The sequence below is a fragment of the Manis javanica genome, chromosome 10 (genome assembly GCF_040802235.1).
Source record: "Manis javanica isolate MJ-LG chromosome 10, MJ_LKY, whole genome shotgun sequence".
NCBI lineage: Eukaryota > Metazoa > Chordata > Mammalia > Pholidota > Manidae > Manis > Manis javanica.
In genome coordinates, this window is record NC_133165.1 from 111,549,426 (window position 1) to 111,565,255 (window position 15,830).

The 15,830-nt window shown below is 54.1% G+C and overlaps 1 protein-coding gene across 12 annotated transcripts in view; it reads left to right on the plus strand.

Moving 5' to 3' along the window:
• The window catches only part of SGSM3 (small G protein signaling modulator 3), a 52,375-nt gene that overhangs the window by 32,744 nt on the left and 3,801 nt on the right, over window positions 1–15,830 (plus strand). For 7 of the 12 annotated variants that reach the window (XR_005058173.2, XM_037006908.2, XM_037006914.2 and 4 more), the window contains 9 exons: window positions 10,232–10,349; window positions 10,866–10,951; window positions 11,404–11,470; window positions 13,148–13,356; window positions 13,439–13,546; window positions 14,069–14,212; window positions 14,449–14,644; window positions 14,982–15,127; window positions 15,415–15,639. Coding sequence is in view for 11 of the 12 variants with exons in the window: in XM_037006908.2 (XP_036862803.1) it covers window positions 10,340–10,349; window positions 10,866–10,951; window positions 11,404–11,470; window positions 13,148–13,356; window positions 13,439–13,546; window positions 14,069–14,212; window positions 14,449–14,644; window positions 14,982–15,127; window positions 15,415–15,639 (1,191 nt within the window). In the remaining variant the exon portion in view is untranslated. Of the gene's footprint in view, window positions 1–6,710; window positions 6,761–8,428; window positions 8,557–10,231; window positions 10,350–10,865; window positions 10,952–11,403; window positions 11,471–13,147; window positions 13,357–13,438; window positions 13,547–14,068; window positions 14,213–14,448; window positions 14,645–14,981; window positions 15,128–15,414; window positions 15,640–15,830 lie in introns of those variants that run through there. The other 5 variants (XM_037006909.2, XM_073213911.1, XM_073213912.1 and 2 more) reach the window with 4 other exon arrangements.

Here is a 15,830-nt window from a genome sequence, read left to right on the forward strand (position 1 = left end):
CAGTCTGATGTGGCAATGAGGGCAGTAACTTTTGCTTGATGCTGTGTGTAAGTCTGTCTGACTTTGAATCGCCATACAAAGGAGGCTGGGGTGGCAGGGAAGACAATAGGAATGAGGGAAAAAAGCGAGAGAGCAGTAAAGGAGGAAAAAGTCATGATTCGGGTATGGATGGCAAAGGGGTTGCACGGGAGATGTGGAGCTTCAAGGGATCAGAGGGATGAGGCGTGGTAGAGTAGACAGCGTCTTGGGCTGTATCCGAAGGACTCTGGATTGTGACTGATGGGTCTTGGGTGTCCAGAGAAGGTCGGTCCTGGGTATTTGGTTTCAACCTGGAGATATGAATCCAAGGGGTGACAGAGTTATCAGGCAGTGAGAGCTTGGCGGCCAAGGGGGTGCAGAGAATAACTGGGTGTGGACCTTCCCATTTTGGGGTGAGAGAGGGCCGATCCTCTGGTGGCTTATAAAACACTAGTTGGCCGGGCTGTAAGACAGGAGGATTTTGGGAGGCAGATGGATCAGGAAGGAGCCAATCCTGATATTTCCACAATTGATTGCGGAGGAGAGAGAGCAGTGGAAGGGCCATATTGGGAGGAATTGGTCCTTTGTGGGAAGGGAGCCCCGGGGGTAGAATCGGGAGGCCATACATGATCTCAAAGGGCGAGAAGAAGGAAGGTTTCTTTGGGAGGGCTCGAATGCAGAGTAGAGCTAAGGGAAGTAAGCGAACCCAGTCAAGGTGTAGTTCTAGAGATAGTTTGGTCAGGATGTCTTTTAGAGTCCTATTGGCTCTTTCTACTTTTCTCGAAGCTTGTGGTCGATAAGGACAATGTAAATGCCAGGGGAGCGAGAGCGACTTGGAGAGGTTCTGGATAATTTGGGCAGTGAACTCAGGGCCGTTATCTGATTGGAGGGAAGTGGGCATCCCGAACCTAGAAAAGATCTGGGTGAGGAGGATAGAGGCAACTGCGGACGCTCGTTTGTTAGTGGTGGGGAAAGCTTTGACCCATCCTGAAAATGTATCTACTAACACGAGTAGGTATCTGGTACGCCATACAGGGGGCATGTTAGTGAAGTCTATTTGCTAATCTGCAGCGGGGACATTACCCCTTGCTTGATGAGCCAGGAAGGGTCGGGCCTTGAGGGGGGTATTAGGGTTAGTGCGTTGGCAGATGGTGCACTTGCAGGTGATTTGGTTAAGTAGGGTTTTGTCTTCAGGAGAGAGAGGAAAAAAAGATTGTAAAAAATGGATCAAGGATTGGGGGCTGGGATGGAACAGATCATGTAAAAGGCGGAAGAGAGACTCTTTGTCCTGGGAGCAGAGGGTGTCTTGTGATAAGGCTAAAACCGCAAGGGCAGACGGATTGTTGTCTGGTGTGTCTTCTGATAGGGCAACTGACCGGGCTACTCTGTCAGCTTTGTTGTTACCTCTTGCAACGGGGGAGTCATCCTTTTGATGTGATTTGCAGTGGACTATGCCTAGTCGGTGCGGGAGTTGTGAAGCCTCTAGAAGTTTAGTAATTAAGGCTGAATTAGTTATGGAATTTCCTTTTGTGGTGAGGAGGCCTCTTTCTTTCCATACTGCCGCGTGAGACAAGAGAATGTGGAATATGTACTTGGAGTCAGTGTACAATGTGAGAGACGTGTCCCGGGCCAGAGTGCAAGCTCTGGTGGCTGCAGTGAGTTCAGCCTGCTGATTGGTTGTACCGGGGGGTAGGGCTCGTGCCTCAGTGACATCTTCGAGGGACACTACTGCGTATCCTGCGTAGTGGGTGCCCTCATGTTTAAAGGAGGACCCATCAGTGAACCAGATGAGGTCGGAGTGTGAGAGGGCTCTTTCGGAGGTTGTGGAGTGGCACGGAAGGAAGTTGTGAAGGGGTTCCAGGCAATCATGCGAGGGAGTGTGAGGAGAGTCGGGCAGAGGAAGAAGAGTGGCCGGATTCAGGGGCTGGCAGGGGAGGAAAGAAATGTCTGGATTTTGGAGGAAAGAGGATAGTAAGGTCAGGAGTCTGGAGGGAGGGAGAATCTGTAAACTTTTGTAGGTTAAGAGATCTTTTAGGTGATGTGGGGACAGAATGGTAAGTGGCGCTCCGAATGTTAGTTTATGAGCTTCTTTCTGCAAGAGCTGTCCAGCGGCTAATGCCCGTAGGCAGGGGGCCCATCCCCGAACTGTGGGGTCTAATTCCTTGGAGAGATAAGCTACTGGGGCAAAGGATGGGCCATAATATTGGCCTAGGACTCCTAGAGCTTGACTGGACCTCTCATGAATGTATAATGAGAAGGGTTTTGACAAATCAGGGAGATGGAGAGCTGGGGCTTCCACAAGGGCTTGACAGAGCTTAATGAAGGAGTGTCGGGGTGAGGATGATAATGGTTCTTCAGGGGGGCCCTTGCTGAGGTCGTATAGGGGTCTTGCCAACAGGGAGAAGTTAGGGATCCACGCTCTAAAATACCCAGCCAGGCCTAGAAAGGAAAAGATTTCTGTCTGGGTTTTGGGAACGGGCAGGTCAGCGAGGAGTCGTTTTCTGTCTAAGGTAATGGACTTTCTTTGTTGAGACAGAAGGAATCTAAGGTAAGTGACAGAAGGGGAAGAGATTTGAGCTTTGACGGGGGATACCCGGTAACCTCTGGAAGCTAGAAGGTTAAGTAGAGACGCAGTGTCAAGTTGAGACTGTTCCCACGAGGGACTGCAGAGTAGAAGATCATCTACATATTGTAATAAAGTGGACTCGGGGTGATAATGATGAAACTGTTTGAGGTCTTGAGCTAGGACTTGTCCAAAAATATGGGGACTATCTCAGAAGCCTTGTGGCAAAACTGTCCAAGTAAGTTGTTCAGAATGTCTGGTGCATTGGTCTGTCCAGGTGAAGGCGAAAAATTCTTGGGAGGAGGGGTCTAGAGGGATAGAAAAAAATGCGTCCTTGAGATCTAGGACTGAGAAGTGGGATGCTGAGGCAGGGATCTGCGATAAAAGGGTGTATGGATTTGGAACTAAGGGATGGATAGGGACAACGGCCATGTTGATAAGGCGAAGGTCTTGGACAAGGCGGAAAGATCCGTTGGTTTTTTTAACAGCTGATATGTGGGGGTATTAAATGGGGAGTGAGTGGGTCTGAGGTAATTTTTGTTTAAGAGATCTTGAATGATGGGTTGAAGGCCTATGAGGGCTGAAGTGGTTAGGGGGTATTGGGCCTGACAGATATACTGAGAGGGGTCACGTAATTTGATAGAGGCAGGGGGACATAGGGCCACGGAGGGGCTTGTAATGTCCCAAACTTTGGGATTTACAGGGTGTATGAGGGCGGAACCGGAGCTTTCATTGGGTAGAGGGGGGTCGTTGGCTATGAGGGCCATCAGAAAGGGAGTACTGGGGGCTGTGGGAGGGGATATAGTTATGGAAACGTGGAGGAGGGAAAGGATGTCTTGTCCTAGTAAAGGGATGGGACACTGGGGCATAACCAGGAAGGAGTGGGAGAAAGGTATGGGATTGTCTAGGATTGTGCATAAAAGGGGGGGGGGTTTAATGGGAAAATCTGTTTACCTCGTACCCCGACTATAGGAGTCATGGCTGGCGTGGTAGGGCCCCGGTATTCTCGCAAGACTGAGAAGGTGGCCCCTGTATCTAGGAGGAAGGAGATGGGGCGACCGTCTACTGTTAAAGTAACCCTGGGCTCCTGTTTGGTGATGGAAATGGTCGGGCAAGAAGCCCCTGGGCCCCGTCAATCTTCTTCTGCCAGCCCCACTATGGCGGGCTTAGGATGGGGGTTCATCCAGCCTCCCCTTCGGGTGGTTGGGCAATCAGACCCCCAGTGGCCCTTTTTGTGGCATCTGGGGCATGGGGTGGTAGGAGATCTGGGGGAGGGGAGTGCCCTTGACCAATGTCCCTCTTTTCCGCACTTGAAAAAAGCTCCTGGCGGGGGCTTGTTTGTAGAGGGGCGCCCAGGTTGTGGTTTTATCAGCTGGGCCAACATCTGGAAATTGGCCTGATCAGCCTTTTGTTTACAGCGTTCTTTCTCCTCCCGGTTATGGAAGACTTTAAAGGCCACTGTTAGGATCTCAGTCTGTGGGGTAGCGGGGCCCTGTTCTAACTTTTTGAGTTTAGCTTTAATGTCGGGGTAGCTTTGAGCTAGGAAGTATGTCATAAGGACATGTCTTCCTTCAGGTGTTTCTGGGTCCAGGCTGGTATACTGTAATAGGGCTTGAGTGAGTCTGTCTAAGAACTCGGAGGGGGTTTCGTCTCTCTTTTGAATTATGTCTTGGAGTTTTTGAAAATTGTCCACTTTACGAGCTGCCTTTTTCAGACCTGCTATTAAGCAGGAGGCAAAAATATCTCCAGAGCGGAGACCCACGGTGGTGTTATAATCCCAGTGTGGGTCTTGTTTGGGGACAGCAGTGGGGCCAGGGGAATAGGCGGGGTCAGTCCTGTGGGTTTCGGTAGCGTGCATTTGGGCGAAGTCCCAAACTCGTCTACGCTCTTCAGGGAGCAGAGTATTGGCCAGGAGCATGAAAATGTCATGATGCATGAGGTGTAAGACTGGAGGGTCTATTGAAACTCCCTGATGTATGTTGTGGGATCAGTGGAAAAGGAACCTAGGCGTTTCTCTAGTTGGGCCAAATCTCCTAAGGAGAAAGGGACGTGAACGCGCACGATGCCTTTGGATCCTGCTACTTCCCGGAGGGGGGGCGATAATTTTGGGAGGCCCTCGGGACCGAGTCTGAGGGGGCAAAGACAGAGGAGGCTCCTGGAACTTAGAGGGGGGCTGAAAGGCTCAGGCTCGATCTGTGGGAGGGGGGAGGTGAGGGGGACGGAGGAGGAGGGGGTGAGGTGGGGGAGGAGATGGTGGTGGAGGGAGGGGAGGAGGGGGAAGGGAGAGGACGGGAGGCTTCTGCGGGGAAAGAGGCAGCGGCGGCAGTAGAGGAAGGGGGAGGGGCTGTTGTAGGAGAAGAAGGGGAAGGGAGAGGACGGAAGGCTTCCGTGGTGGGAAAGAGGCAGCAGCGGCGGAGGGTGGAGGGGTTGTAGGAGGGGGAGGGGCCGAAGGGAGAAGTCTGTATGGTGGAGGCCTCTTGGCCGGGTCAAAGGTAATTGAAGAGGGACTGGGAGTGTGTGGAGGGGAGGGAGACGGCTTGCAGGCTACGAGAACTTGGGGCTGGGAGCAGGTGGTGCAGAGGCTGGGATTTTGAGCTAGGAGGGGAAAAGCTTCGATATAGGGAATCTCCTTCCATTTTTTCAGGCGCTGGCAGTAGTTAAAGAGATTGCAAGTGATGTTAGGATCAAGAGTTCCCCCTGCGGGCCATTGGTTGTTATTGTCTAGGGGGTATGTTGGCCAATCTTGGGAGCAATATTTACGGAGAAGTTTTGGTTTTATATCAGGCGTCAGGGAGAGGGTAGCCAGATGCTTAAGCAGGCATTCAAGAGGTGAACTTTCAGGGAGGGATGAGGAGGCTCCCATGGCTAAAGGACAGAGAAGGAGACAAACAGGGGAAGACGAACGGAGATCCCTGGACTGGAAGCAGACCGCAAGGAGACAAAGGGCGTCCCCGATGATCCTTGGTGGTCTGCGGAAACTCGTACATGAGTCGGAATTTCTTAGGAAGTGTGGGTCGTCACCCAGACTTCCCTAAGAAGGCAGTTTGCTGGAGTCACGAGGTAGCTAGCGCTAGGAATTTTCGGCAGACAGAACAGATTTCAGCAGACAGAACAGAAGGAGGTGGGGGGGGGGGAAAGGGAGCGTTCTTATCCGCAAAGGAGTCACCTCGTTTATGGCTGTTGGAGGGGGGCTTAAGGGTCCGCCGCAGCCGTGAAGGCCTGAGGCCGGGAGAGTTCCCTCCTCGTCCCCGAGTGTCAGGGCCTTGCCGGACGATCACGGTCAATGGCACTGCGATAGCTCGGGGAAGAGTGGCCCACTCCAGGGGAAAAACTTACCTAAAGGCCAGAGAGGAGTGGTGAGTGTGATGAGGCAGCGCCGGAAAAAGAGGACGAGGGCAAGCTGTTGCTGGTGTCGGGGGGAAGACGGGGCCCAGTTGGGGTGTCCCGTCTCCCGGGTTTCGGCACCAATGAAAGGAAAGGAGCGACACACAGCAGCAATTCACCAGAGAATTCCGCTTTATTAGGGAAAGGTGCTGGGTTATATAGGAAGGGGCATTGGGTGATTGTGGTGTTACTTCTATGGGGCTGGTGGCTGTTGGCTAGGTGCTGGGATTGGGAGGGGGGAAAGAGGTGATTGGGCTTCAGGTGGCGCCGGCGGGAACCGAGGACCCCCAAGAGAAGCCGGAAATTTGCCATCTTACTGGTGGGGACCCTTCAGGTTTTACTTTTCAAAGCACCTGCAGTAGCACATCACCGGGTTACTCCAGCCCTTCTGGACGTTCCTGGCTCTGCACTTCACTCTCCTGGTTACGTATCAGTAACTTCCCATGTCCTGTCATTTCCTCAGGATAACAGGCCTCTTCAAGCACAAGTATTGCTGCTTTGCTGCACACAGCTTTGGTGCCCCCTGGCAGGGGTGGCACCGCCTGTGTTGTAGCTGCAGCCCCAGTGTCTTGCCAAGAAAACTAGGTGCCATGGCCAGGATCGCAGGCCCAGTGGATGAGAGGTTAGGTCTCCTTGCTGTCTCTCGGGAGCACCCCCAAACACATACAGATTTACCGTGACACCTGATGATCTTTGCTTTTGTAAACAAAGTTTGTCTTTTAGGAAACTGCAGGATTGGCAAAGTAGGGAAGAATAGACCCGAGGCAGAGTGAGGAGAGTGGCCCCCGTGAGCAGGTGAATCAGTTTTCAGAAAGTCCTTCTGGGGAGCCGCAGAGTTGCTTGCCTCAATCCTGTTTTTCAACAGTTTCTGACTTTCAGAACCCTCTCTCTTTGTGAGCAGCTGGGCAGCGAGGGACATGGCCACCTCAGCTGCTTCCCCCAGCACCTGACCACTGCTTTCAGGAAGGTTTCCATAGTGACTAGCGGCAGGCAAAACCTGCCCACCTAGCCTAGCAGTATCCTGCTGGGAACCCAGAGGCCCAAGGGCAGTCCGTGGGAGACGCGGCTCACTTACTCCTTGCAGGGGCTCTCCAACATACATGCTGAATCCCACCATTTCGCACTAGTCCCACGGGAGCCACCCCTTGCCTTGCAGCCTTCTGGACACAACCACCAGAGAGCTTATCAAACCTAAGTCAGACTCGGCTCATCTCTGCTCAGGACCCTCCTATGAGGTCCCAGCTCACTGAGAATAAGATTCTAAGCCTGCAGCAGACCCCTGCGTCTCCCACCGTGCTCCCTCCCTTCTCTCACCGCCCCTTCCGCTTCCCCTCCTCCCATCTCCCCCTCTTCTCCCCCTGCCTCCCCCTGCCCTCCTCTTACCCCTCTCCCCATCCCCCATCCCCTCCCCCCCCCCGCCCCTGCCCCCTGGTTGCTGCTGCTTCAGCCCCCAGGCACGTTCCTGTCTGAAAGGCTTTGCACTTGCTGGATCGTCTTCCCTCTGATAGCCACAGGACTCGATCCTTCACCGTCAGTTTTGGTCTTTGCTAAGATGTCACTTATCCTCAAAGAGCTTTTCATAACCACTTTACACACAGAGCCACCCTCTTCTGACCTTGCTTATCTCTCACAGTACCGGGACCGTCCGGATCCAGCACAGCTGTGTTTGCGCTCATCGACTCCTGTAAAGTCCTTGCTGGGACTTTTGCTTTTCATTGTTGCCTCTCAGCCCGTAGAACCACGCCTGGCTCGTGGTGGCTCTCAGGAATTGTCTGTTGAGCGAATGAATGACTAGGAGGCAAGCTAAGGTCAGGAAGGGGTGCTGCTCACTGAGAAGTGTCCTCCCAGGCCCTCAGTCCTCCACAGCCAGCAGCTCATTTGCTCTACTACAAGTAACACTTGCTTCCTTCACACTTCCTCTGGCCTTGAGGAAGAAACAGCCAATTCCCTGCCTCTGAGGATGAGTCTTTCTCATGATCTCAACTGGCATGTATCACATTGAGCCATATGAAATTGTCACTTTCACAGGCTGTGACATGAACATCAGCAATATCGCAAGGCTTTTAGTACACCCAAAACAGTGAGCCTGGGGTGGCTGGCCGGTCAGGGAAGTGGGTTCTGCCATCTGGGTCTCAGCAGGGCTTGTCTGGAAGCAGGAGGGAGTGGCTCTCTCTCGGCACCAAAGCCTCCATGATGGGCATTTAGCCCAAACTTCACATGGTCAGGTGTGTCTGCGGGCAGGAGGAGAGGTTGGTGACCCAACTGAGCTGCCCTTAGGATCTACAAGATGACTCTTTTGCCCCCAGATACGCAAATGTCTTTAAAGAGAACTGGGCTCTTTCACTGCCCATCTTTCAGCATGTGCTCATGTTAGGGTCCACGGGGTGGTGTCGTCTCAGCTCCCTTGACGTGGTGATTTGATTTTCCTTTTTTTGTTTTTTTCTCATTCACCTGACCCTTCAGGCTTATCCAGAACCCCCAACAGCAGGATTCCGTGGTGGAGAGCACGGAGAGGCCAAGCTGCCGGGGCCGGGCAGCAGCTGGCACCTCTGCACTCCCGCCGCCTGGGAAGTGGCAGAGGTCCGAGCTAGGTGAGCTCAGTTCCCAGAATCAGAAGGCATCTTGTCCTAAATAGCTCAAGCACATACCGTCACTGTTACCCCACATTTATTCATGGAGTAAAGCATTTCATTCCACAGTTAGAAGTAAAAGTCTTAATATTCATAAAAGGGCTGAGAAAACTCCCCAAACTGCATTTTGTTAAGCTCAAGTGGGTGATAATAGTCTTTCTAGTTGTAATAGGAGCAGGCTGGAAATAGGAAGTTAGAAAGTTAGAGAAAGCCTCTAGTGCTGATACCCCAGTTGATGGCTTTTTCCTGTTTTTTTTTTAAATTGAGATATATATGCTATAACACCTATCATTTTTAAAGTGTGTAATTCAGTGGTTTTCATATTTCCTAATGTGGCACAGCCATTACCACCCACTCCAGAACATATTTCGCCTCTCTAAATAGAAACCCCATTAGCAGTCGTTCTGTGAGGCCCTCACCCCAGCCCTCGGCAGTCACTGACCTCATTTCTGTCTCTGTGGAGGTGGCATCTTCTGGACATTTTGTTTAAATAGACTCATGCCATATTTTGTGACTGGCTTCTTTCACTTAGCCTAATGGTTTCAAGGTTCATCTGTGTTGTAGCATTATCAGTACTTTGCTCCTTTTTACAGCTGAGCAATATACCACACATTTGTATATCCATTCTTTAGCTGTTGGACATTTGGGTTGTTTCTACTTTTTGGCTATAATAATGCTGCTACAACTTCCATGTACAGGTTTGTGTGTGGACATGTGCTTTCATTTCTCCTGGGTGAATAACTAGGAGTGGAATTTCTGGGTCATCTGATGATTCTGTGTCTAACTCTCTGACGAGCCCTGTTTTCCAAAGTGGCTGCACTGCCTGCACTCTTCATCCCACCAGCAGTGTCTGAGGGGGGCTCCATTTCTCCATGTCCTCATCGTCGCTTATTATTGTCTGCCTTTTCGGTTGTAGCCATGTTCACTGGGCATGAAGTGGGGTCTCGTGGTAGTTTTGATTTGCATGTCCGTACTGACCAGTGATGTCAAGCACCTTTTTACCTGCTCTCCGGCCATTTGTATCTCCTTTGGAGGAATGTATATTCAAATCCTCTTCCCATGTTTTACTTGGGCTATTTGCACTTCTATTGTTGAGTCCTTGTTTTTTAAGGGGACACAAAAGGGAGAGAGGCAGTGATTTCAACAGTGACAGGACAGACTTAGATTACAGTTCCAGTTTCCTAGCTGTAAGGCTAGTGGAAAATGAAGTAGAGCTGATTGGTGAAGGGCACTGTCAGCGTGGAGGCGACTAGAGGTGTGATCACAAGTTGTGTTCTATTTAAATGATTCCTTAGAGATTCTGGCTCAAGGAAGCCTATTTGATGAGGTTTTGGTGGGGAAACACTTGTCTGAGTGTAGGGCATCGGGAAGTCTGTATGCATGATCCTCTCCTCCCTTAATAGTGAGGGGAACTGAGTGGACACTCCCCTGAGCTCAGAGCTGTTAAGAACGTTGGTTTTGCAGTGTCCTCCCTGTGTATCCTCTCTTGGATGACACGTTCAGAACTGGAGACCATTTCCTTCCTTCCCTGACCAGTCGTGGTGGCCCACTGCCTCTGGCCACAAAATCAGAGCCGTGGCTGGAAAGACTCCCAGGAGAGGAGCTGCTTGAGAATGACCTTCCGCTCTCCTACCAGGGCAGATGTTTCTGGACCAGCTGAAGCCTGAGGAGCCATCTGGCCACAGGATACTAGACTAGGCCACTTGTGAGCTGGATCTGCAGGAGACTTGCCTTGCCTCTCCGCATGATGTCAGGTGGGAGGCCGGCACCTGGGCCAGTGATGGGGGGAGAGGCCATCCAGACGGGGGGTTCTTGCCCAGGAGAACCCCCTGGTGGACTGGAAGTGGGCCCATGTGTTTTTCACATGCCTTTGAGGGTCACACAGAGCATCGGGTGAGAGGTAGAGAGAGGAAGAGGTCCTCTCTGGGCGTCTTGGGGTTTCTACAGCTGTCTTCTCCGCTCAGGTCTCCAACTTCCCCTGAATCCGTCCTCTCTGCTCCCTCCAGCATTTAAATCCTTGCTCTTAGGTGGAGGAAGAGGCAAGGAGATGATATTTGGTTATGTTTTGTAATATGCTGCTTTTCCTGTTCTTTCTGCCAGAAAGGTGCCCGTTTCCAGGTCCCGTCCCCTGCCTCCCCCCCTTAGGTGGTGTGGTCCCTTTACCTCTGGTGCCCTTGTTGCAGGGTTCAGTGGGAGGGGATCCCAACTTGAATTTTACCAAGTAGTCAGCATTTTCTTTATCTCTTGTTCCTGGTCATCTTCGATTTTAGGAAGCTACATCCCTCCTGCCAGTGGCCCCTTCTCAGCCCTGACTCCAAGCATGTGGCCCCAGGAGATCCTGGCCAAGTACACGCAGGTACAGCAGCTACCAGCCAGGCACCAGTGGCTCTGCCCCCACTGTGGCGCTGAAGGGGACTCCCTGCAGCAGCTTCCTGGGAGCCGTATCTCAGGGCAGAGGCCACCGCCAGCAGTGGTGTCTGCTCCACTTCCCCTGTGACTCGGTGGTTAGGCTGGGGGAAGTCTCCGGGCACTGTGCACTCAGTACTGTGGGCACATAGAGGTGCATGAAACGTGCTTCCTTCCTTGATCTTACTCCTCCCTCTGAGGGGGACAGGACAGTGCTGGGGAGTTTACGAAGGCAGTGGCTGCTGTAGCTGAGTACTGACCAGAGGCTCCAAGGAAGGGTGGCCTTTGGCCTGGGCTTTGAAGGCTGGGTGGATCTCAGGCAGCAGTGCGGGTGGCGTCTTCTAGAACCTGTGGTCCCACACTGGGGGTGACGCAGCCGACCCTTCCTGATCCTGGTTCTAGAAGGAAGAGTTGGAGGAGCAACCAGAGTCCGACTACGATGAGTTCGGCTTCCGCACGGACAAGGGAGGTAGGATGAAACGCCCGCGCCTTCTCCCCGGTGTCCCCGGGGAGGGCTGCCGCCCGGGGACTCCTAGCACACAGCCGCGAGGTGTGCCCTGGAGAACCCACAGTTGCATCTGAGGGCGACGTGCTAGAAGTAGATGGAGACCTCTGATGTTCTCCACGTGGTCATAAAAGTGATAGTGTTCATTGTAGAGAAATGGAGAAGAGAAAAGTGTACGGATTACAGCAAATCAACCTGCAGGCTTACCGCCTGAAGGTAACTGCTGACGCTTTAGTGTGCTCCTTTCCTGGCTTTCTGTATGTGTTTGTGTCTATACTTTCATAACTAAGATTCTGTCAAACACGTTTTTATATTGCTGTTCTGTCTCAGCATTATACTGTCAGCATTTTTTCTGTCACTCAAGACCTCTTTAAAAGCATATTTTTCAAAGTGGCTGCATAATATCACATTATAATGGTTTACTGTAGTATTTTTATAACAACTGTTCTGTAAGTGGACCTCTAGGGTTTTCTCATTGTTTTCTACTGTAAATACACCTGGTGGTTCCCGAACAGAGTATTGGGAAAGCCATCTGCCAGAACCCAGGATCTATGACTGGAGAATTTTAATTGGCTGAAACCAGTCATCTTCAGGTCACTCGTATTTCCAATTCTGACAGTTTTCCTTGTTCTCTAGGAAGTTAGAAGCTGGGCCTCAGAGGAACACACAAAACTGTCTAGTCTAATGGAAATATTCTCTATCTTGAGGGGGACAGTGTTTAGACATTTGTCGGTTGGTACTCACCAAATTGTACACTTAAAACACATTGCACTCCATGTAAATTCACTAAAGGGGAAGGTTTAGAAGGCCAAGGCTGTAGGCGTGGCTTTGTGGTGAGCGAGGGCTGACATGCGCCAGCATTGCCCAGGGCCGCAAGAGCCCTGCATCCCTGCCAGCATTCTGGCTGACCATGTTCCTCTGTCTGCTGTTGCGTCCCCAGTGCCTCACACAAAAGCAAAGGTGGTATTGCCCTCATGGAGTTCCCAGGCATAAACAGACAAATGTATCATATGTGGGGGCGAGAAGAGCTGTGAGACATCTTGGGCTGGAGGAGAGGGGAGGTGGGTGTGTGTGAGATGAGGTGGGGGGCAGGGTGGATTGGGTGGGCACAGCTCAGCAGAGGGAGAAGCAGGAGGCCATAGGAGCCCAGGCCACAGGAGGCCAGGCCAGGCAGGCCACGGCCTATCACAGGCGTCATGTCTAGTGGGGCAGGCGGTGCTGCAGGGCCCTAAGCAGAGTGACTGTCTGACGTGGGTCTTAGAAGGGGTGCTCTGACTTCCCTGTGGAGACAGCCTAGGGAGGCAGGGAGGAGGCGGTGTGGCCATCCAGATGCAGCGAGGGCCTGGGCTCCGGCAGCAGCTGCAGGCGGTGGGAGTGGTGGGAGTCAGCTGCATCCTGAAGGCAGAGCCAGCAGGGTTTGCTCAGGGGCTGGACATGGCATGCAAGTGAGGTTTGCTGGTCGGGATGCCTGTGGGATGTGCAGCCAGAGCCGTGGGAAACTGCTTGGAATGTGGCTCTGGATTTTGGAGACAAGATTTGGACACTGACCTGAAGCCCAGGGTCCTCTGCTCTGGAGAACACAGCAGGGAGTTGTCATTCTTCCGCCTGCCCCCCACAGTGCCCCTGGCTGTCTCCCGGCAGATGGTGCCGAGGCTGGTCCCAGCAAGCTGCTGGGTGTGTCTCTGCTGGAGGATCCTCCGCAGAGGCTGCGCTGGCAGGCCCACCTGGAGTTCACCCATAACCATGACGTGGGGGATCTCACCTGGGACAAGATTGCTGTCTCTCTGCCACGCTCGGAGAAGCTTCGCTCGCTGGTGCTGGCTGGCATCCCCCACAGCATGAGGCCACAGGTGAAGGGCTGTGGGGCTGCAGCCGGCCGGCGGGCCCAGGTGTCCCACAGTTCTGAGTGTTCATGGCAGCCCCTCCCCTCAGCTATGGATGCGGCTCTCTGGGGCCCTACAGAAGAAGAGGAATTCCGAGCTGGGCTACCGAGAAGTTGTGAAGAACAGCTCCAACGATGAGACCATCGCTGCCAAACAGGTGAGGCGAGGCAGCACAGGGGCCCTTCTGGAAGCATCTTCTGGCCAGGTGCTCTGCGGACCTGCAGGAGGGCAGGGTGGCCCAGGGCAGGCGGCAGTGTGTGGCAGTTCTGGAGAGTCCTCTCCCAGAAGTGTGCCTGGGGCAAGCTTGCTCCCACCTGGGTCTTCCGTAAGCAGCAGGGAGAGTTGGCAGAAAGGCCATCAGACGCAGGTGCCCACTGGATCGCCTGCAGGTTTTAAATACAGATTTCCAGGCCTTATTTCAGAGACTTATTCTGTAGTTCTGGCTTGAGGCCCACAAATCTAATTTATTTTTGTAAGATCCCCCATTGAATCTGGTGGAATCAGCTCCACACTGGCTGGGCTCTGATCCTGCAGGGAGGAAGGTAACTGACAGGGGCATGAGGACTCCCCATCCCTGCTTGGCTTTGTCCTGCACAGGTCTCTCCCAGCCTCTCTCATGAGGTCTCAGCGTAGAGGGAGGGGGCTCACAGTTCTCACTGTTGGGGGGGGCTGCCAACAGATCGAGAAGGACCTGCTCCGCACCATGCCTGGCAACGCCTGCTTTGCCACCGTGGGCAGCATTGGGGTGCCCCGCCTGCGCAGGGTTCTCCGAGCCCTGGCCTGGCTCTACCCGGAGATCGGCTACTGCCAGGGCACAGGCATGGTGAGCTCCCCAGGAGGGAGGGGTCCCCAGAGGTGTCTCCAGGTCCCACGTGAGGGGGCTCCCCATCCAGGGCAGAAGGACGGGAGGCGGGAGTCCCCGAGGAGGAGCTGGGTTGCCAAACATGGTGGTTCCAGCCCTGAGGGTGGCGTGCAGTCCATGAGGACCCCAGAAGGAGTGCGTCTCCTAATTTGTCTGGAGACCTGAGTAGAGGCTCCTCGTCCCCCTGCCTTGGCCAGGTGGCTGCATGCCTCCTGCTGTTCCTGGAGGAAGAGGACGCCTTCTGGATGATGTGTGCCGTCATCGAGGACCTGCTCCCTGCCTCCTACTTCAGCGCTACCTTGCTGGGCATCCAGACAGACCAGCGGGTCTTGCGCCACCTCATCGTCCAGTACCTGCCTCGCTTGGACAAGCTGCTCCAGGAGCATGACATTGGTAGGAGCCAGCATCAGTCTTCACGGGGTCCTGATGCCCTGGCTCAGGGACCAGGGCTTCTGGACACCACCAGCAGAGGACAGGGCAGCTGGCCACCATGGTTGGGAGGGAGGAGCTCCTCTGACAGTGGCCGTGCCGTGGGCCCAGCATGCAATCTTCACTGCCCTGGTCCCCAGTGTTCCCTGAGACTTTGTCTCCTGTCTCCCCTTGGAGTGGGCAAGGCCTCTTGCCATTTTGGGAGAGCCACCCTCCGCCTCCCCCCCGGCTCACGCCCCTCAGGCTGTGCGGTCCCGACTGTCCCCGGTCCCAGCCGCAGGGGCTCCCTCTGTGCCCGCAGAGCTGTCCCTCATCACGCTGCACTGGTTCCTCACGGCCTTCGCCAGTGTGGTGCACATCAGGCCACTGCTGCGCCTATGGGACCTGTTCTTCTACGAGGGCTCACTGGTGCTGTTCCAGGCCGCGCTGGGCATGCTGCGCCTCAAGGTGCCACGCCACCTGCTTCCCAGAGGAGGGGAGCCCTGTGGGCCCGACCCAGCTGTCCTAGCGCCTCTCTGGGGGCTGCAGGGGTCCAGCCTGCAGTGCTGCGGCCTGAGCATTGGCCCCACTGAGAGGTTCCTAGGGAGGGGGACCCCTGGGACCAGGGGACTCCTTGTGCCCAGCTTGATCGGGGAAGTCACACATGCCTGAGGATGGTGGCTGGGGTCAGCTCACAGGCCTGGTGCAGCACAGTGACACCCCCGTGTCCCCATTCCCTCCCTTGCATGGCCCAGGAGGAGGAGCTGATCCAGTCAGAGAACTCAGCCTCCATCTTCAACACACTGTCAGACATACCGTCACAGATCGAGGATGCAGAGGTGCTGCTTGGGGTGGCCATGCGCCTGGCCGGCTCCCTCACCGAGGCGGCCGTGGAGACCCAGCGCCGCAAGCACCTGGCCTACCTCATCGCAGACCAGGGCCAGCTCCTGGGGACTGGCGCCGCCACCAACCTCTCCCAGGTGGGCCCCGAGGGAGGAGGCCCCACCTCACCCACAGCACGGTGGTCCCTGAAGCAGCCCTTCCCAGCTCTGCTGCTTCTGGCCAAGCTCAGCCCCCAGGGCCCAACATGGCCCAATTCAGACCACAGCTGTGGAGAATCCACCGCCTTGGCCTTCGTGCATCTCGGCTTTGAACTGTGCTGTTGGGTGTA